The sequence below is a fragment of the Pristiophorus japonicus genome, chromosome 6 (genome assembly GCF_044704955.1).
Source record: "Pristiophorus japonicus isolate sPriJap1 chromosome 6, sPriJap1.hap1, whole genome shotgun sequence".
Taxonomy (NCBI): domain Eukaryota; kingdom Metazoa; phylum Chordata; class Chondrichthyes; family Pristiophoridae; genus Pristiophorus; species Pristiophorus japonicus.
The window spans coordinates 235,006,499-235,028,359 of record NC_091982.1 but is presented as its reverse complement, the minus strand read 5'-3'; the positions used below and the strand labels follow the sequence as shown (position 1 = coordinate 235,028,359).

The window sequence follows — 21,861 nt, the reverse complement described above, 5'->3', positions numbered from 1 at the left end:
GATTAGTAATACTTATCCACAGGTTTTCTGCAAGAAATGAGAAAGAAATCCCTGCAATGTTTACCACCATCTTCTGCCTATATAGGTGATGGACAGACCCATTTCCCACTGCATTTTCAGTATCAAACTACAGGACCGATTTTTGTTTCGTGTTGTTGACCTTTTGGGGGATGTTTTGAGGTTTTTATGTGTTTTCTAGGCTGAAATGAATTGGGCATGAAGTGTAGTCACTGATGCAATGTAGGAAACATGGCAGCCAATTTGCACACAGCAAGATTTGTTTGAGATATCGGATGAGGAATAAATATTGGCCAGGACCCCGGAGGGGAAGTTCCCTGCTCTTCTTCGAAATAGTGCTGCAGGATCTTTTATGTCCACCTGAGTGAGCAGACGGGGCCTCGGTTTAATGTCTCATCCAAAAGACGGCACCTCCGACAGTGCAGCGCTCCCTCAGCACTGCACTGGTAGCGTCAGCCCAGATCTTGTGCCCAAGTCTCTGGCGTGGGACTTGAACCCACAACCTTCTGATGAGAGAGGGGAGAGGGCAAATACTAACTGAGCCAGGGCTGACTGTTGCCAGCATGAGTTAGCCCCTTCAATTATCGGAGGGAGATGTAACAAAATATATGTTGGCAGTAAAATAGGCAAAATATTTACATATTAAAAGAAAAAGGGGAAGGGTGACTGAAAGTGAGTGAGGCAGGCTGGGGACTTGTGGGCCTGCCCCTGGGCCTGGGCAAGGTGGCCATCCACAGGTTCAGGTTGGACGTGATCCTTGTGGGTAGTCTGCCTGCCTGTCTCTCTCTTCCGCGGCCTTGTCAGCGCCCAGGTGGCCCTGGAGAAGGAGCATGCAATGTCCGCTGGTATGCTTGAAACATTCGGCGATGATGGGCACCGCATGGATTGGAGGGGACCTGGTGGCTCATGCGAACAACATTATTATTTAAGTTTATAAGTTTCCTTTTGTTTTTTAGCTGAAGTTCTTTATTAGTTGTGTCCCCCAAAGTGGGGAGGGGGGGCGAAACACTTTTATTTGTTTTTTGTTTGTTTGATGGCACTGGGATAACTCCAAGTAGATGGAATGGGATGTGGGCATTGCTGGCAAGGCCAGCATTTATTTCCCATTATTAACTGACCTTGAGTAGGTGGTGGTGAACTGCCACCTTGAACTGCTGCAGTCCTTTCAAGAGTTTGACCCAGTCACGATGAAGGAACGGTGATATATTTCCCAAGTCAGGAAAAGTGCGTAACTGGGAGAGGAACTTGGAGGTAGTGGTGTTCCCATGCGCCTTCGTTCTAGGTGGTAGAGGTCGCGCGTTTAGGAGGTGCTGTCGAAGAATTCTTGGTGAGTTGCTGCAGTGCATCTTGTAGACGGTACACACTGCAGCCATGGTGCGTCGGTGGTGGAGGGAGTGAATGTTGAAGGTGGTGAATGGGGTGCCGATCAAGTGGGCTGCTTTGTCCTAGATGGTGTCGAGATGCTTGTGTTGTTGGAGCTGCATCATCATCATAATAGGCAGTCCCTCGAGCGAGGATGACTTGCTTCCACGAGTTCACAGATGTTTCGATGAAGGACCCGATGTTCCAGTCCTGAACTCCAATTGAGGGGGTGGAAGATGCCTGTGCGTGGATTTTTTTTTAACGTGTGGTGACCGTTGCACATCAGCCACCACACGGGCTTGACAGAGCTAGGTCTTGATCCAGTGGCAAGTATTAACCAGGACGACATCAAGTGGAGAGTATTCCATTACACTGCCGACTTGTGCCTTGTAGATGGTGGAAAGGCTTTGGGGAGTTAGACGGGCAGACACGCCACAGAATATCCAGTTTCGGACCCGCTCTTGTAGCCACAGTATTTATGCGGCCGGTCCAGGTTAAGTTTCTGGTCAATGGTGTCCCCCAGGTTATTGATGGAGGAGAGGGTGATGGTGAATGCCATTGGTGAATGGAGTGCCAATCAAACACCAGTGTGGATTAGTTGGGCCAATGGCGTGCTCCTGGTGCTGTGTATTGGGGGCCCACGTGGTGCCGGCGCCGGATTGACAACATTGGGAGACTGTGTACACTGTGACCAATGGGCGAGCTCCCCGTCACCATAGCAACGCGCCACAACAATGAGCCGGCGCTGCTGGAACCCGGCTTCTGCAAACCCGCCCGCCCAGGTAGCGCAGCCCGTCGGCTGAAGGCTGTGATGGATGGTAATGGTTGTGTTTGAGGTTTACACAGGCGGACGGGAGCTACACCGGCAGCAGGCGCAGCATGAGCCAGGGAGCGGAGGGTCAGGCGGACGGGGGCAAGGCCCACCAGCACAGCTATTCCTCACTGGAGCTGGACAGCTCAGGTAACCTGGGGAGGGGGCGGGGGGGGAGGGCGGTGAGGGGTTGTGGTGTGGAGTTGTGGGTGTGGGGGGTTGGATTGATGAGTTGGGAGTAGGGAGGTTGGATGGTGGTGTTGGGGGGGGGGAGGTTGAATGGGGGTCGGGGAAGGATTGGATGGGGGTTGTGGTGTGGGGTGTTGGATGGGAGTGTGGGGGTTGGTGGTGGGGTTGGATGGGGGAGGGGTTGGATGGAGTTGGGGGGTTGTGGTGTGGGGTTTTGGATGGGGGTTGGGTAGGGGGTTTGGTTGGGGATGAGGGGTTGGATGGGAGTTTGGGGGGTTGGACAGGGGGAAGGGAGGGGTTGGATGGGGATATAGGGGAGGGTTGTGGTGTGGGGGGCTTGGATGGGAGTTTGGGGGGTTAGGTGGGGGGAGGGGAGGGGTTGGATGGGGATAGAGAAAAGGTTGGGTGGCAGGGTTGGATACATTTTTGTGGACCATGCGTCCCCTTTAACGAGCTGGGCAACCCCAGTGACGATGGAAAGGCATGCACCGTTTTCCGGTTCAAAAGCTGGCTCGCCTACTGCGCAGGACCTCGAGACATCTGCGCGGCCACGCAGCTTAAAGGGAACGTTGTTGCCAAATCTCCAGGATTGTCCTGGAGTCTCCAGGAATTAATGATTAATTTCCAGGACACTGTTGTAAGTAATCTGGGCTTTAAAATAAATTATGTGTTGATTTTTCTTTGAACAATTTGTTGATTAAGTTACTAAAAATATCAGAGATAGGGAAAGTGCTGTTTGACTGGGTGAGGCGATTGGAGGTAGGAGATCATTCCCTTAAACCTCCAGGAATACAGACAACCAGAGTTGCCAACCCTCATGCTTGATTGAGCTTTGCCTGAAGATCGGAGTCTTGCTCCATGTGTCTCTGCAGTCATTTGATGCCTCAGCACCTCAAGTGGTTTTGACTTCGCCGCTGATGCTAAACTTGTCTGGCTGAAAGATTGAAAACAATGGAGGTCATTTAATAAGATCATGGCTGAACTTCTCTACCTGAACTCCACTTTCCCGCCCAATCCCCAAATCCCTTGATTCCTCTCGAGTCCAAAATCTTATCTGTCTCAGCTTTGAATATACTCATCGACTCAGCATCCATAGCCCTCTGGGGTAGAGAATTCCAAAGATTCACAACCCTCTGAGTGAAGAAGTTCCTCCTCATCTCTATCTTAAATGACCGACCATTATGCGACTATGCCCCCTAATTGTAGGCTTTCCAGCCAGGGAAAACAACGTCTCAGCATCTACCCTGTCGATCCAAGGTTTAAAGTGGTGATTACACTGACGTAGGAGGAACCTAGTGTCCCAGTGACTATCTGCCTAGTTTCTTATTGAGATTGCCCATCAGTGACCACATCTGACCACTTTATCGACTGCAGCTTTTATTTTTCTTCAGGTTCTTCGGGTTTACCAAGCATATTAAAAGCCTTCACACCGGAGAGATTGACCCCTGTCAATAATCTCGATGTTGGGTAAGAATACAAGAGCAAGTGGTATTACTTTGATATTCAAATTAAATTCTCGACAGAAAATTTGGGAAATTCACGGCAGGCTAGTCAGAAACTGAAAGGGAGAAGGCAGATTAATTGTTAACCAGTCTCCCTGAAGCATTAACTGGTAGCATCAGCCAGTTAACTGGTGGTTCAGTGAGTAGCACTCTCGCCTCTGAGTCAGAACGTTGTAAGTTAAGTTCCCACCCCAGAGACTTGAGCACATAAATCTAGGCTGATAATCCCAGTGCAGTGCTGAGGGAGTGCGGTCTATCGAATGAGACATTAAACTCAGGCCCTGTCTGCCCTCTCACGTGGACGTAACAGATCCTATGCCACTATTTCGAAGAAGAGCAGAAGAGAGAGAATTATCCCCGATAGATAAATATCTGAAGGAAAAATATTTGCAGGACTACGGGGAAGTGGCAGGGGAGTGGGACTAGTGGAGAGTCAGCACGGGCTCATCCGTGGTGTAACCATTCTATGATGTCCTGGCCAAAATTTATCATTCAATCAACATCACTAAAAACAGAGCTTGCTGTGTGCAAATTGGCTGCCGCATTTCCTACATTACAACAGCGATTACACTTCAAAAAGTACTTCATTGGCTGTATAGTGCTTTGAGACGTCCTGAGGTTGTGAAAAGCGCTATATAAATGCAAGTCTGTCTTTCTTTGGCCCTTTCAGATGCTGACTAAACAGCCATGTCTCTCTGCTATCCTCTGTTTCTAATTTCACATTCAGCATTATAATTATTTTTCTGTTTTATCTGTTGATGAATGTAGGATTGGATTGGTAATTAGTACCAACTAGACAAACACAAATAAAGAACAGAAAATGCTTGAAATATGCAGCAGTTCGGTCAGCATCGGTAAAGAGAAAAGACAGGTTATGATGCTCTGGGTGTGTACCATCTGCTGAACAGTTTTGATGATGGGCTAACCACAACAACAACGATGCCGACAAAAGCAACTTTCATTTATGTGGTGCCTTTGACGTAGAAAAATCTCCCAAAGGGGCTTCACAGGAATTGGAATTGTCTCATACACAACTTGGCACCAAACCAAAGAAGGAGATTTTAGCAGTGGTGACTGTAATGTATGCCCCTGTGAGTATGCTCACAGGTTTGTAGAGCTCTTGGCTCACTTTATTTATTGGGGACTTGGCCTGGAGGGCATTGCACAGAGCAGTCCCATGCAATAAATTTTTAAGTCGGTTCACAGGCTCCCAGGTCGCCTGCAATTTCTGCGGTCTGGAAGAGTCCGTGTTCCATGTTTTTATCGAATGTGCGAGGTTGCAGCCCCTCTTCCAATATTTGAAGGGGATGCTCCTCAAATTCTGATTGTACTTCAGTCCCACACTCCTGATCTTTGGGCACCCTGTGTGGAGGGGAGCAGGCAGGTCGGAAGGCCTTCCCGTAGGATTGCTCCTGGGCATGGCCAAGCTGGCCATCAGCCAGTCCAGGCAGCGGGCGTTCGAGGGGGTCGTTCAGCCTGACTGCCTGCCTCTCTTCCGTGGTTACATCAGAGTCAGGATGTCCCTAGAGATGGAGCACGCCTTTCGCGAGAGGTGGGCGCCGGAGTGACTGGAGTGCAATCATTTCAACAGGGAACAGAATTTTAATTTAATCTGATTTGTCACGGTTCCCTTTATTGTTTGTAAGTTAATTTAATTAATTTGTGAACTTTTGTGCCCTTATAAAAGGAAACACTTGAATTAAAGTTACTTTAAAATAATTGTAGAGTTCTTGAGTTGGGAGTGGCTTAGCCAGTCACGTGATGTTCACAAGACTCAATAAAACCCCAGTCAGTTGGGTTCAGGGGATTCATGATGAGGCAGGTGGTTGTGAGCCTGGTGGATGAACTGGTAATGTGTAGTGTGATTGTTAAACCTTTGCTAATAAAGCAACTAGTTCTTAGTAGCAATATGTTGCTATGAATTCTTAAGCAAAGAACCCATGAAGCAAATAAATTATAATGACTAAAAGCTTTATCAAAGAGGTTGGGTTTTAGGAGGATCTTGCAGGAAGTGAGGGAGACAGAGAGGGTTATGGAGAGAATTCCAAAGCTGACCTGTCTCCTTCCCCTCACACCCCGCCCCCCCACCCACCCCACCCGCGTTTTGGGCAGGCAGCTGGCCGATGCGATGTATACAAGGCCCAGGAGTTAAAATAGGCCAGGCCTGAAAGCGATGACATCAGACAGGTTATGTTATGTTTGCAGACTATAGATGTACTCTCTGTGTAGTCATTGTATAGTTGCATAAGATGGAGACTTGTTACCTGATGCACTATCAATAAGGTTTACACTATGTATATACTATGCTGGCACCACAAGAGGGTGCAACTGTTGGAGACCGGGGTTTCCTGCCCTGGTGGCAGGGGCTGTATAAAAGGGCAGCCACCATGCTTGTGCCTCACTCTGGAGCTACGAATAAAGGACCAAGGTCACTGCAGTTTGAGTACAACACATTGCCTCGTGGAGTCATTATAGGTACATTATAGACATGATAGGTTGGAGTCGCGGCCCCTCCCCTCCCACCCATGTGAGCCATGCTCCCTGTAAAACCCTCCCCCTATTGTCTTTGGAAATTATAATGGGGATGCCTGGGAATTTTTATTATTTGCAGGTTATTCCCAGTACTGTGTCCCAAAGAGTGTGTCAATTTTTGCTGTGCGTCCCGAGAAGTGTGTTTGCAGTTTTTGAGTTATAGAAACTATCGGTATAAGTAGAGGTTGGTAGGGGAATGCTAATATTTGCTACGGGTCCCTGGGAGCCGATCAAGAACTCTCCCCACACAGATACCTTTTAAAACCACTACAGCACAAGGTATCAGACTGTGAATTCCATAAAACAGAAGATTTTCCCTTTAAATACCGAGTCAGTTTGCGATATGTATGTGTGAACTTGCATTTTCATCAATCAGGTCCGACCAAACCATTCCGTTCCTTTTGGACCATCCTTCCGCGGAAAGCCTTGGTATTTACGAGCCCCGACTAATGTCGGTCTTAACACAGACAGAGTTGAGCTGGCTTCTTAGTCACCGTCCCAAGAACACTGGTAAGATACTTACGCTGTTTCTACGAGCAAAGACTGGAAAATAACAGAGAAAAGTAAACAACTATGTTCACCTGAAATGCTGCATTGTCCTAAATGTAACGGAGCAGTGCATCGCCCCAAAAAATACCGAGACAAATGACAAGCAACAAACCTGTTTAAGTGAACAGATTTCCCTCCTCTGTAACGTAGCAATTCAGGATGAACACAGTTTGTTGCTTTTCTCTGTTATTTTCCAATACATTCCCTTGTATGTACTTGTAATTCGTACTGTAATCCGCACCGCGATTTAGTCCGTGCCCTGATATGGTCCGCGCTATGGTGATACTCTTTTCATGCGGATTTTCAAAAAGACATGGGATGGAGATGATCTGCGAGAAATTTGTCTCATTATATCCCCAATTACTTCTTTGCACATTTGTTCACAAACCTGACAGAATATCCCAGCAAGACACTCCCAGTCAAACTCCTTGCTTCAACAACAGCAGCATGCATTTATATCGCACCTTTAACGTAGTAAAATGTCCCAAAGTGCTTTACAGAATTGTTATCAGACAAAATGATCAGACGTGGAGCCACATAAGGAGATATTAAGACAGGGCGCGGTCAGAGAGGTAAGTTTTTTTCAGAAGCGGCTTGAAGGAGGAGAGCGAGGCGGAGAGGTTTAGGGCGGGGGTTCCAGAGCTCAGGGTCGAGGCAGATGAAGGGACAGCCACCGACGGTTGAGCGAAAGAACTCGCGGATGTGCGAGAGGGCAGAACTGGAGGAGTGCAGCGAGCGAGTAGGGCTGGAGGAAGTTAGAGAGCTAGGGAGGGGCGAGTCAATTTAAACACAAGGATGAACATTTTTAAATCCTACGTTACAGCAATGACTGCACATCAAAAGTACTTCATTGGCTGTAAAGCGCTCTGGTGGTCGTGAAAGGCGCTATATAAATGCAAGTCTTTCTTTTACTTTGGCGAGGTCAGCACCCGCCGCTCATTGATGGATTTATATCATAAGCGGTCCCTCGAACGAGGATGACTTGCTTCCGCAATAGTTCACAGATGTTTTGAAGGACCCGATGTTTCAGTTCTGAACTCCAGTTGAGGGGGTGGAAGATGCCTGTGCGTGGATTTTTTTTAACGTGTTGTGACCGTTGCACATCAGCCACCACACGGGCTTGACAGAGCTCGGCCTTTATCCAGTGGCAAGGGTTAACCAGGACGACTGGACACCTGCTCTGCTGCATGGACCTAATGCGCACACATATCGCAGTGTGGGCTGGGCCCGTGCTGCCCCTGGGCCCTCGGCTCTTCTGGATCCCGTACCCTCATTCACCGCACCTCCACCCACGATGTTTCAGGGCCCGGCGATCCAGCTCTATTTATAGCCCCGACCTGCACACAGGTCGGGGCGGCCTACTTATGACTGGAGTGCTGGCCCACAGGTTTTCACTCCAGATGAGCAAATACTCAAGGATATGACCAGTATAGAGCAATTTTATGGCCTGCTTCTTTAAAGGAGCGATATTTTTTTCAGGCAAAGATATTGCCCTATGATAGTCTGCTTAAAATCTAAAATATTCACATTTTGTAAAGTCTATGAAGGTCCCAGATCCTTTAACTACAAGCTAAGTGTTTTATCCTTAAATTGTGTTCTGTTTCTAGAAGGGAACACGGAAGTTTAGCGGAAACAGAGCTTGCGTTACGCAGGGAATTTGATCGTGAATTATAATACAGTAATTACTTCCTACAGAATCTGTTTTCTGGCCTCTTAATATAGTTTGACGTATTATTCACTTGAATCTCATCCATGTTTTATCATCACGCCTCAAGAAGTAGACAAAACTGCACAAGAATCCAAGGCAAAACTCTCAAGCCAGCAATTGACGCACTCTGAGAACTCAGGTACTTCTAATGATATAAGTTAATATTTTGACTGGGATTGGCCAGATTAATGGGCCGTGATTCAATTCTCCCCAGCACCCCCCTGCCCCACCCCGTCCCACCCCCGATGTAGTGTAATACAACAGTTTGGGTTCCGCCAGAACCACTCGGCTCCAGACCTCATTACGTCCTTGGCCCAAACATGGACAAAAGAGCTGAATTCCAGAGGTGAGGTGAGAGTGACTGCCCTTGACATCAAGGCAGTATTTGACAGAGTATGGCATCAAGCAGCCCTAGTAAAATTGAAGTCAATGGGAGTCAGGGGTAAACTCTCCACTGGCTGGAGTCACAACTAGCACAAAAGGGAGGGAAGGGGCGAAGGAAGGAGGGAAGGGGGAGAAAGGAAGGAAAATGGGGGAGGGAGGGAAGGGGGAGAGGCGAGAAAATGGTGGAGTGAAGGAAGGGGGGAAAGAGAGGGAGGGAAGAGCGGGGAGAGAGGGAAGGGGTTGAGACAGGGAGGGAATGTGGAGGGAGAGAGGGAGGGAATGTGGAGGGAGAGAGGGAGGGAATGTGGAGGGAGAGAGGGAGGGAAGTTGGGGGAGGTAAGTGGAGGGAGAGAAGGTGGAGGGAAAGAGGGAGGGAGGTAAGGAGGAGGAGAGGGAAGGAGTGGTGGGAGGTAGGGAGAGTGGGAAAGGGGGGGCGAGAGGGAGGGAGGGAAAGGAGGGGGGAAAGCGGAGAGAGGGAGAGATGGGGGGGATGGAAGGAAAGGGAGGGAAGGATTGGGGAAATGGATGGAGGGCTGGGTGAGATGAGGGGGAGAAAGGGAGCAGAGGGGGGAAGAGAGGGCGGAGAGGGGGACAGGAGAGAAGGAAGGGGGGAGAGAGGGAGGGAGGGAAAAGGAAGGGGGAAATAGAGGGGTTGAAGGGATGGAAAGAGAGGGAGGGAAGAGGGGGCAGGAGGGAGGGAGGGAAGCGTGGAAGAGAGGGAGGGAAGGGGGGAGAGAAGGAGTGGAGGGGGAAGGGAGGGAAATGGGTATGGAGGGAACAGGAGAGGGTGGGAAGGGGCATATTGAGGGAAGGGGGAGGGAGGGAAGGGAGGGAAGAAAGGGGGGGACGAGAAGGGGGGAAGGGGGGAAAGAGCATGAGGGAAAGTTGTTGAGGCCAGTTCGTTGGATATATTCAAGAGGGAGTTAGATATGGCCCTTACGGCAAAAGGGATCAAGAGGTATGGAGAGAAAGCAGGAAAGGGGTACTGAGGTGAATGATCAGCCATGATCTTATTGAATGGTGGTGCAGGCTCGAGGGGGCGAATGGCCTACTCCTGCACCTATTTTCTATGTTTCTATGTCTCTAAAAGAAGATGGTTGTGGTTGTTGGAGGCCAATCAACTCAGGCCTGGGACATTGCTGGAGGAGTTGGGCCTAGGACACTCATTGCCAGGTGAGTGCCCTAGGCCCAACCATCTTCAGCTGCTTCATCAATGACCTTCCCTCCATCATAAGGTCAGAAGGGGATGTTCAGTTCCATTTGCAACGCCTCAGAAAATGAAGCAGTCCATGCCCATATGCAGCAAGACCTGGACGACATTCAGGCTTGGACTGGTAAGTGGCAAGTAACATTCGCGCCACACAAGTGCCAGGCAATGACCATCTCCAACAAGTGAGAGTCTAACCACCGCCCCTTGATATTCAACGGTATTACCATCGCCGAATCCCCCATCCACCATCAACATCCTGGGGGTCACCATTGACCAGAAACTGGACCAGCCATATAATTACCGTGGCAATAAGAGCGGGTCAGAGGCTGGGTATTCTGTGGCGAGTGACTCACCTCCTGACTCCCCAAAGCCTTTCCACCATATACAAGGCACAAGTCAGGAGTGTGATGGAATACTTTCCACTTGCCTGGATGAGTGCAGCTCCAACAACACCCAAGAAGCTCAACACCATCCAGGACAAAGCAGCCCGCTTGAATGACACCCCATCCACCACCTTCAACATTCACTCCCTCCACCACCGGCGCACCATGGCTGCAGTGTGCACCATCGACAAGATGCACTGCAGCAACTCGCCAAGGCTTCTTTGGCAGCACCTCCCAAATCCGTGACTTCTACCACCTAGAATGACCACCACCTGCAAGTTCCCCTCCAAGTTACATACCATCCTGATTTGGAAATATATCGCTGTTCCTTCATCGCTGGGTCAAAATACTAGAACTCCCTCCCTAACAGCACTGTGGGAGTTCCTTCACCACATGGACTGTAGCGGTTCAAGAAGGTGGCTCACCACCACCTTCTCAAGGGCAATCAGGGATGGGCAATAAATGCCAGCCTTGCCAGCGATGCCCACATCCCGGACCGAATTAAAATATATTTTTTTAAATGCCAGCTATCACCCAGCATCAGATCGACACTGCAGTACACACCTGGCTGATCATGTATCTTCTAAAACTGCCTGCAGCATGGTCACTAACCTAAGCTTCTAACCATCTATATTACATTTCCTAGAATGTGCAGCATAGAAACAGGCCCTTCAGCCCAACTGGTCTATGCCAGTATTTATGCTCCACACAAACCTCTTCCCACCCTACTGCACCTCACCATATTGGAATATCCTGCTTCCTTTCTCCCTCATGTGTTTATCCAGCCCCCCCCTTAAATACATCGATACTATTCGCCTCAACCACTTCCTGTGGCAGCGAGTTCCACATTCTCACCGCTCTCTGGGAGAAGAAGTTTCTCCTGAATTATTAGATTTATTAAAGACCCCTTTATATTTATAACCCCTAGTTTTGGATTCCCCAAAAATAAGAACATAAGAAATTGGAGCAACAGTGGACCATGTGGCCCCTCGAGCCAATAAGATCATGGCTGATCTGATCTTGGCCTCAACTCTGCCTGCTCCCCATAACCCTCGACTTCATTATCTCTCACAAATCCATCTAGCTCCACCTTAACTATATTCAACCTCTCCTACCACCGCCCCCCTGCCCCCAACCTCTCCTATCCCCCCTCCAGCCTCCACAGCTCTCTGGGGCAGAGAATTCCAAAGACTCACGACCCTCTGAGAGAAGAAATTCCTCTTAATTTCTGTTTTAGATGGGCGGCCCCTTATTTTGAGACTATGGCCCCTAGTTCTAGATTCCCTCACGAGGGGAAACATCCTCCTTGCATCTACCCTATCGAGCCCCTCAGAATCTTATATGTTTCAATAAGATCACCTCTCATTCTTCTAAACTCCAATGACTATAGGCCCAACCTGCTCAACTTTTCTTCATATGGCAACCCCTTCATCTCAGGGTAGACGTAGAGAAGGTGTTCCCTATCAAACCTCTTTATAATTTTAATGAATTCTATCAGATCACCTCACTCTTCTCTTTTCTAGAGAAAAGAGCCCAGGCCTGTTCAGTCTTTCCTGATGGTTATCCCCTCTCAGCTCTGGTCTCATCCTTGTAAATCAGCTTTTGCACTTTCTCTAGTGCCTCTATATCGTTTTTTTTGTGATATGGAGACCAGAACTAATCTTAAATTTAGAATGATGTTGCACTCTCCTTTAATTGTGATGCACAATCACACCTGCACTGCACGCTTCTCCCACTAGTGGGAGTTTCACTCGTTCGCAGAAGCTGCAGATCTCCACCATACACCTGCAGCATCGCTGATGCACTCGGAAGGAAATCTGCCTTTTGGCCTGAATATCTGGTAGTTGCACCCAATTTGCCCAAATAGTCAGTGTCACTGGCACTGTAACAGGTCTATTTTGTTGGTGACCAAAGCAAAATCATCATCATCATAGGCAGTCCCTCGGAATCGAAGAAGACTTGCTTCCACTCTTTTAGGTGGCTGCGCAGTCCAATACGAGAGCCACAGTCCCTGTCACAGGTGGGACAGATAGTCGTTGAGGGAAGGGGTGGGTGGTATAGGTTTGCCGCACGCTCTTTCCGTTGCCTGCGCTTGATTTCTGCATGCTCTCGGCAATGAGACTCGAGGTGCTCAGCGCCCTCCCGGATGCACTTCCTCCACTTAAGGCTGTCTTTGGCCAGGAACTCCCAGGTGTCAGTGGGCATGTGGCATTTTATCAGGGAGGCTTTGAGGGTGTCCCTCTGCCCACCTTTGGCTCGTTTGCCATGAAGGAGTTCCGAATAGAGCGCTTGCTTTGGGAGTCTCGTATCTGGCATGCAGACAATGTGGCCTGCCCAACTGAGCTGATCAAGTGTGGTCAGTTCTTCAATGCTTTAAATAGAATGTGTTAAATAGATTCAGATGTGCATGCTATAGTGGCACTTGCATACCTAAGTGTGCTGTCTTATTTACAGACCTTTCTTTAATCTTCACTGTGTGCTTAAAGAGAAGGGAACGTTGCTCCTGCTGGCTTGTACGATTACTGCAGTCGCAAACGGATTTTAAAACACTTCTGTTTTTGGGTTTATACATAAATTAACTGAAAATTCAAGTGCACCCAGACAGCCTCATGGAATTGTGCAGCTCAAGATGCCGGATGCTAGTGAAGCATATCCCAGGTTGGAGCGAAACACATTCGCTGAGAGACGGAGGTTGGAGCACTTATTGTTCTGTATTGATTTCAGATCAAGAGACTGAGTCAATTCTGGGAGATGACGTCAGTGACACTGACTCAAAAGGGAGCCTTGAAGCCCACATTGTTCATTCTGAGGTATGGAATGTGACTGATTGCTGCTCGGTACTTCAGTGTTTGCAGGAAACTCTTGCAGAATAAAGGGATTGCCGATCATTTCCCTGCTCAATAAGGTCCACGCTGCACATACGATCCACTCCTTCAAATCGACACGTCTAACCTCCAATATAGTGCAGGCTGTACCCATTGTGTCCTTCAATATAGTCCACACTGCACATACGATCCACTCCTTCAGATTGATGCATCAACCCTGAGTGTTGTGCAGGCTGCACATGCTTTGTGCTCCTTCAGATCATTACCTCACTTCCCTGACAGATTAGCAAAATAAGAAATAGGAACAGGAGTAGGCCATTCGGCCCCTCGAGCCTGTTCCGCCATTCAATAAGATCATGGCCAATCTGATAAATGAAGCATGGCTGCAGCTTTTGACAAAGCGAATATTATATGATTTTTTAAAAAAAATTCACGATAACCACACAAAGGGGGTGCGGCAGTACTGAGAGTGAGTCGGTGGAGGTGCTCATTGCATGCAGTACTGTCCACCCCAGCTGAGATCCCTGAAGCTCTCAGTGTGGATCCTCACCCACCGCAGGTGCTAAAACCTCCAGCAGGGGGCAGCTGAGCGCCAAACCAAGGCGAGGCACCAGGGAAACCTGGTGTTCGTCAGATGGAAGCAAACACGGTCAGGGTTGGCCGGGGTGAGATGCATTGGAGGAACCGCCCACATTAGCGCTTTCCCCGCTGGTTCTTAGCCAAACGACACCCTCCTGTCCCGTGTAACCGTGGCACCGTTTCCCAGTTGTTACAAAAGCCATGAACTCCCTCAGATATCGACCAGTCTATTAATGCAACGCAGGCTTTATATACCGTGAACTAAATCAGATGTGCTCAATCCACAATGCGCTGCAGGCTGCAAATTCTCTGACTTTTCTTCCGCATGACCCAATTATCCTCAAATACCACCAGAGTGCGTGCTACACGGTACATATCTATCCACGTATCCCCAGTTGCATGACATAGGTGAGGCCCTTCATCATTTAACGATGCTCCAGAACCATGTCAAAAAAAAAAGGTGAAACAGCAGAATATCTACTGGTCAGTTTGTAATTAGATGTTTTGCAATATCATCACTTTGCATATTGGTCAAACGCCACCACCTCATCGTTTATTCTCTATGATCTGATTTTCCAGCCAGACCTATAGCCATGTTGAATTGGTTAAATTTAAACTCCCCCTCCCCAGTGGCTTGGCCATACTGACCAGGGAGGTCACAGGTTTGGGCCCTGGTCTGCATTGAGTTGGTCTTTCTCAGCTGCGGCAGTGGAAGAGGTGCTACGGTTAGCACAAGTGCCCTCTGAGTAGGGAGGAGAAAGTCTTTGAAGGATTTATATTCCTAATCACTCTCAGGCATTTCCAACAACAACAAGCTACAGCTTGCATATATATAACACCTTTAACCCTGGATTCTGGGGAGGTCCCAGCAAATTGGAAAACTGCAAATGTAACGCCCCTATTTAAAAAAGGAGGCAGACAAAAAGCAGGAAACTATAGACCAGTTAGTCTAACATCTGTGGTTGGGAAAATGTTGGAGTCCATTATTAAAGAAGCAGTAGCGGGACATTTGGAAAAGCAAAATTTAGTCAGGCAGAGTCAGCATGGATTTATGAAGGGGAAGTCATGTTTGACAAATTTGCTGGAGTTCTTTGAGGATGTAACAAACAGGGTGGATAAAGGGGAACCAGTGGATGTGTGTATTTGGACTTCCAGAAGGCATTTGACAAGGTGCCACATAAAAGGTTACTGCACAAGATAAAAGTTCACGGGGTTGGGGGTAATATATTAGCATGGATAGAGGATTGGCTAACTAACAGAACAGAGAGTTGGGATAATTCTCTGGTTGGCAGCCAGTAACTAGTGGGGTGCTGCAGGGATCCGTGCTGGGACCCCAACTATTTACAATCTATATTAATGACTTGGAAGAAGGGACTGAGTGTAATGTAGCCAAGTTTGCTGATGATACAAAGATGGGAGGAAAAGCGATGTGTGAGGAGGACACAAAAAATCTGCAAAGGGACATAAACAGGCTAAGTGAGTGGGCAAAGATTTGGCAAATGGAGTATAATGTTGGAAAGTGTGAAGTCATGCACTTTGGCAGAAAAAAATCAAAGAGCAAGTTATTATTTAAATGGAGAAAGATTGCAAAGTACAGCAGGACCTGGGGGTACTTGTACATGAAACACAAAAGGATAGTATGCAGGCACAGCAAGTGATCAGGAAGGCCAATGGTATCTTAGCCTTTATTGCAAAGGGGGTGGAGTATAAAAGCAGGGAAGTCTTGCTACCATAATACAGGGTATTGGTGAGGCCACACCTGGAATACTGCATGCAGTTTTGGTTTCCATATTTACGAAAGGATATACTTGCTTTGGAGGCAGTTCAGAGAAGATTCTGAAGATGAGGGGGTTGACTTATGAGGAAAGGTTGAGTAGGTTGGGCCTCTATTCATTGGAATTCAGAAGAATGAGAGGTGATCTTATCGAAACGTATAAGATTATGAGGGGGCTTGACAAGGTGGATGCAGAGAGGATGTTTGCACTGATGGGGGAGACTAGAACTAGAGGGTACGATCTTAGAATAAGGGGCTGTCCATTTAAAACAGAGATGAGAAATTTCTTCTCTCAGGGTTATAAATCTGTGGAATTCGCTGCCTCGGAGAGCTGTGGAAGCTGGACATTGAATAAATTTAAGTCAGAAATAGACAGTTTCTTAAACGATAAGGGGTTATGGGGAGTGGCAGGGAAGTGGAGCTGAGTCCATGATCGGATGAGTCCATGATCGGATCAGCCCTATGGCCTACTCCTGCTCCTATTTCTTATGTTCATATGGTAACATAGTAAAATATCCCAAGGTACTTCACAGAAGTCAAAAATTTGACACCGAGCCACTTGAGGAGAAATTAGGGCAGATGACCAAAAGCTTAAGGAGTGTCTTAAAGGAGGAGAGAGAAGTAGAGAGGCGGCGAGGTTCAGTCAGGGAATTCGAGAGCTTAGGGCCTACGCAACAGAAGGCACAGCTACCAGTGGTTGAGCGATTATAATCAAGGATGCTCAAGAGGCCAGAATTAGAGGAGCGTAGGGCTGCAGGAGGTTGTAGGGCTGGAGGAAGCTACAGAGATAGGGAGGGGTGAGGCCATGGAGGAATTTGAAAACAAGGATGAGAATTTTGAAATTGAGGTGCTGCTTAATTGGGAGTCAATATAGTCAGTGAGCACAGGGATGAACGGGACTTGGTGCGAGTTAGGACACAGGGCAGCGAGCACAGGGGTGATGGGTGAACGGGACTTGGTGCGAGTTAGGACACGGGGCAGCGAGCACAGGGGTGATGGGTGAGCGGGACTTGGTGCGAGTTAGGATACGGGGCAGCGAGCACAGGGGGTGATGGGTGAATGGGACTTGGTGCGAGTTAGGACACGGTCAGCGAGCACAGTGGGTGATGGGTGAGCAGGACTTGGTGCGAGTTAGGACATGGGACAGCTAAATTCTGGATGATTGGGCCTCTTTGGACATCAGGTAAGGACAAGGTTGAGTGTGGCTGTGATGTCCCTGTGATCAAATAGTCTGCCAATACTCACTGTCAGATCTCAGACATGAATAGGTACCAGACTTGGGCAAGGTACCAGAGAGTTAGATTTGTATGTGTGTGAGCAACAAAGGTGGATTTTTGACTCTATTAGATTTGAATTCCTTCTCACATGTAACAGGGTTATTAAGAGTTTCTATGGGCGGTTTCTGCAAGGTACGAAAAAGATGTATTTTTCTCTGGTTGGCACAGGTCAATGAATGCGTGGCTGACGCTTGAGCAGTTTTAGCCTAACCCGCCCATTGGGAAACTGAAGAGATTGGGTACATCGTCAGTTCTACATCCCACCCAACTTTACTCTGCACGAAGTCAGTGGAGAGCAATGTTGGGCGGTGTGTAAAACGCGGTGTGTTCCACCCGATCCCATGGGCTCCCCGCCCGGTGTATTAGGTGTTGAAATTGCTTCTTTAGTTTCCATCAGACAAATGGGAGGATAATATGCTAATGTTGATGGATAGTAGAGTCACTGGTACGGATCTGTTGACAAATGGATTATCGCAATCGCAATAGCAATTCTGTCCAGGAGCTCATGTCCTGTGTATATCTTTATATAGCATTGGTTAAATGGGGGTATTGGTAGAGTGCATTAAAGTCTTTGGCCTGACATATCTTCACAGGTTCTTTAAACAAGTTGGTCAAAGAGGGACTGGTTCAAATCAAGGAATCCGGCCAGCCTGGAGGTATATAAGAACATAAGAAATAGGAACAGGAGTAGGCCATACGGCCCCTCGAGCATGCTCCGTCATTCAATAAGATCATGTCTGATCCGATCATGGACTCAGGTCCACTTCCCCACCCGCTCTCCATAACCCCTTATCCCCTTATCGTTTAAGAAACTGTCTATTTCTGTCTTAAATTTATTCAATGTCCCAGCTTCCACAGCTCTCTGAGGCAGCGAATTACACAGATTTTTCAACCTTCTGCGAGAAGAGGTTTCTCCTCATCTCTGTTTTAAATGGGCAGACCCTTATTCTAAGATCACGCCCTCTAGTTCTAGTCTCCCCCATCAGTGGAAACTTCCTCTCTGCATCCACCTTGTCAAGTCCCCTCAATCTTATACATTTCGACAAGATCACCTCTCATTCTTCTGAATTCCAATGAATAGAGGCCCAACCTACTCAACCTTTCCTCATAAGTCAACCCCCTCATCCCCGGAATCAACCTAGTGAACCTTCTCTGAACTGCCTCCAAAGCAAGTATATCCTTTCGTAAATATGGAAACCAAAACCTTATATGGCCTCACCAATACCTTATATAGCTGTAGCAAGACTTCCCTGCTTTTATACTCCATCCCCTTTGCAATAAAGGCCAAGATACCATTGGCCTTCCTGATCACTTGCTGTACCTGCATACTATCCTTTTGCGTTTCATGCACAAGTACCCCCAGGTGGTGGCTTTGATTGTATTCGAGTCCTGTAGAAATGAGGCAGGGCCAGTGCTTGGCCGCAGTGATTTTTGATGGGCAACTCAAGTGGTTTCAATGATGGGTTTTGTAGTCTTCCTGCACCTTACTACAAACTCACATGAGGCATGGATCTATCAGACACGGTCACTCTGTGACCTTCACCTTTACTGCCAGGACCAAGGAGTGTGGACCCTGGGTGGGACCTCCCCTTTTATACCTGGAAACCCAGGTAAGGAGTGTCTCCTGAAAGTTCACCCTCTGTGGTCAGGGTGTGCATTTCTAGGGTACAGGTACAGTGTACATGAGTTACAGTTACATGACTATGTCATTGCAAGATGGTTAAATACATGACATCACCTCCCTTAAGTCTTTTTGTTTCAGAGGTTAAATCTGTCAGGTGGTCAATGCTCTCATGGAGCGCCGCAGTTGTGGCTCTGGTGGCTGAGCCTTGGCATGCATCTCTGTCACTTGAGGTGATTCCGGCCTGGCCGTAGGGACTGTGCATGTTGGTGAATGTCCTTGTTGCTCGTCCACTGGCAGTGGTGTGGGTGCCATCTCATGCTTTTCTTCAGGTTACTCCGTGTCTATGCTGAACCTTTTCTTTACTTGGTCCAAGTGTTTGCGGCATATCTGCCCATTGTTTAGTCGGACCACCATGACTCTATTTCCTTCTTTGCCAATTATGGTGCCCTCAAGCCACCTGGGTCCCAAAGCATGGTTAACAACAAATACCGGGTCATCTATTTCTGTACACCTCCCCCTTGAGTTTCGATCATGGAGCTCGGTTTGGGACTGGCGCTTGCCCTCAACAATGTCTGCCAGAGCTGGGTGAAAGAGGGACAGCCGCGTCTTGACCATGCGTTTCATGAGGAGTTCCGCTGGTGGGACTCCCGTGAGTGAGTGCGGGCGGGATCTGTAGGCCAGCAGGAGGTGCGATAGGCGGTATTGAAGGGAGGGTCCTTGGATGCATAGCGTGCCCTGTTTTATGACTTAGACCGCCCGTTCCGCCTGGCCATTGGAAGCCGGCTTGAATGGCACTGTCCGGACGTGCTTGATACCATTGCCCGACATAAACTCCTGGAATTCATGGCTGGTGAAACACGGGCCATTGTCGCTGACCAGGATGTCCGGCAAGCCATGGGTCGCGAAAACCGTACGCAGACTCTCCACGGTGATGGATGTCGTGCACGAGTTCAATATGATGCATTCGATCCACTTCGAGTATGCATCGACAACGAGCAGGAACATTTTCCCCATGAACGGGCCCGCATCGTCTACGTGAATGTGTGACCATGGTCTGGTGGGCCAGGGCCACGGGCTGAGTGGGGCCTCCCTGGGGGCACGTCGTGTACCTGCGAGCCCAGTGTTCCAGGTCTGAGTCAATCCCCGGCCATCATATATGTGACCGTGCAATGGCCTTCATTAACACGATGCCAGGTTGCTCGCTGTGGAGTTCCCTGATGAACGCTTCCCTTCCTTTCTGGGGCATGACTACCCGGCTGCCCCATAGCAGGATAGTCAGGGTAGTCGGCTTGGATGGAGAGCTCTTCCATCCGTCTCTGAAACAGTCTGACTTCCTTGGGGCACGCCCTGCGTGCGGGCGCCCAATCCCCAGTCAGGGCACATTTCTTTATCATGGATAGGAGGGGGTTCCTGTTGCTCCAGAGTTTGATCTGGCAGGCTGTGATGGGGGAGCCCGCAGTGTCAAAAGCCTCAACGACCATAGAAACATAGAAAATAGGTGCAGGAGTAGGCCATTCAGCCCTTCTAGCCTGCACCGCCATTCAATGAGTTCATGGCTGGACATGCAACTTCAGTACCCCCTTCCTGCTTTCTCGCCATACCCCTTGATCCCCCTAGTAGTAAGGACTTCATCTAACTCCCTTTTGAATATATTTAGTGAATTGGCCTCAACTACTTTCATCTGGTAGAGAATTCCACAGGTTCACCACTCTTCTCATCTCGGTCCTAAATGGCTTACCCCTTATCCTTAGAATGTGACCCCTGTTTCTGGACTTCCCCAACATTGGGAACATTCTTCCTGCATCTAACCTGTCTAAACCCATCAGAATTTTAAACGTTTCTATGAGGTCCCCTCTCATTCTTCTGAACTCCAGTGAATACAAGCCCAGTTGATCCAGTCTTTCTTGATGGGTCAGTCCCACCATCTCGGCGCTCTGTTCCGACGCCCCCTCGGTGGTGGCCAGTGGTAGCCTGCTGAGCGCGTCAGTGCAATTTTCGATGCCTGGCCGGTGCCGTATGGTGTAGTCATACGCAGCCAGCATGAGGGCCCAGCGCTGTATGCGAGCTGACGCATTGGCGTTGACAGCCTTGCTGTCGGACAACAAGGATGCTAACGGCTTGTGGTCCGTCTCTTGCTCGAACTGTCTACCAAAAAGGTACTGGTGCATCTTTTTCACACCGTAAACACAAGCGAGTGCTTCCTTTTCGACCATGCCGAATCCACGCTCTGCCTGGGAGAGCGACCTGGAGGCATAAGCCACCGGTTGGAGTCGGCCGTCATCATTACTCTGCTGCAACACACACCCAACCCAATAGGATGATGCATCACACGTTAAAACCAGTTTTTTACAGGGGTCATACAAGGTCAACAACTTGTTAGAACAAAGAAGGTTCCGTGCTCAATTGAAAATCCGTTCTTGACCGTCCCCCCACAACCTTTACGCAGGAGCATGTGTAATGGTTCCAACAATGTGCTTAAGTTCGGCAGAAAGTTCCCAAAATAGTTCAAAAGTCCCAGGAATGATCGCAACTCCGATGTGTTGCCGGGCCTGCGAGCCTGGCGGATCGCCTCCGTTTTTGATTCTGTGGGTCGGATCCCGTCTGCGGCAACCCTCCTGCCCAAAAACTCGACCTCTGGGGCCAAAAACACACACTTGGCCTTTTTCAGCCGTAGGCCTACCCGATCCAATCGGCGTAGCACCTCCTCCAGGTTGTGGAGGTGTTCTTCGGTGTCTCGACCCGTTATGAGAATGTCATCTTAGAATACGATCGTTCCAGGAATGGATTTGAGCAAGCTTTCCATGTTTCTCTGAAAGATAGCTGCTGCCGAACGAATGCCAAACTGGCACCTGTTGTAGACAAATAATCCCTTGTGCATCGTGATGGTGGTCAGAAGCTGAGAAACATAGAAACATAGAAAATAGGTGCAGGAGTAGGCCATTCAGCCCTTCGAGCTTGCACCACCATTCCATATGATCATGGCTGATTATTCACCTCAGTACTCCTTTCCTGCTTTCTCTCCATACCCCTTGATCCCTTTAGCCGTAAGGGCTATGTCTAACTCCCTCTTGAATATATCCAATGAACTGGCATCAACGACTCTCTGCAGTAGGGAATTTCACAGATTAACAACT

The 21,861-nt window shown here is 48.6% G+C and overlaps 1 protein-coding gene across 2 annotated transcripts in view; it reads left to right on the top strand.

The window, feature by feature from the left end:
- The first annotated feature begins 2,163 nt into the window (after nucleotides 1-2,163).
- Nucleotides 2,164-21,861, top strand: part of LOC139265405 (uncharacterized) — a 50,968-nt gene continuing 31,270 nt past the window's right edge. For both annotated transcript variants that reach the window (XM_070882400.1, XM_070882401.1), the window contains exons 1-5: nucleotides 2,164-2,341; nucleotides 3,772-3,847; nucleotides 6,791-6,924; nucleotides 8,739-8,810; nucleotides 13,373-13,458. In XM_070882400.1, coding sequence (XP_070738501.1) covers nucleotides 2,260-2,341; nucleotides 3,772-3,847; nucleotides 6,791-6,924; nucleotides 8,739-8,810; nucleotides 13,373-13,458 — 450 coding nt within the window. In that variant the 5' untranslated portion in view covers nucleotides 2,164-2,259. The remainder of the gene's footprint in view (nucleotides 2,342-3,771; nucleotides 3,848-6,790; nucleotides 6,925-8,738; nucleotides 8,811-13,372; nucleotides 13,459-21,861) is intronic.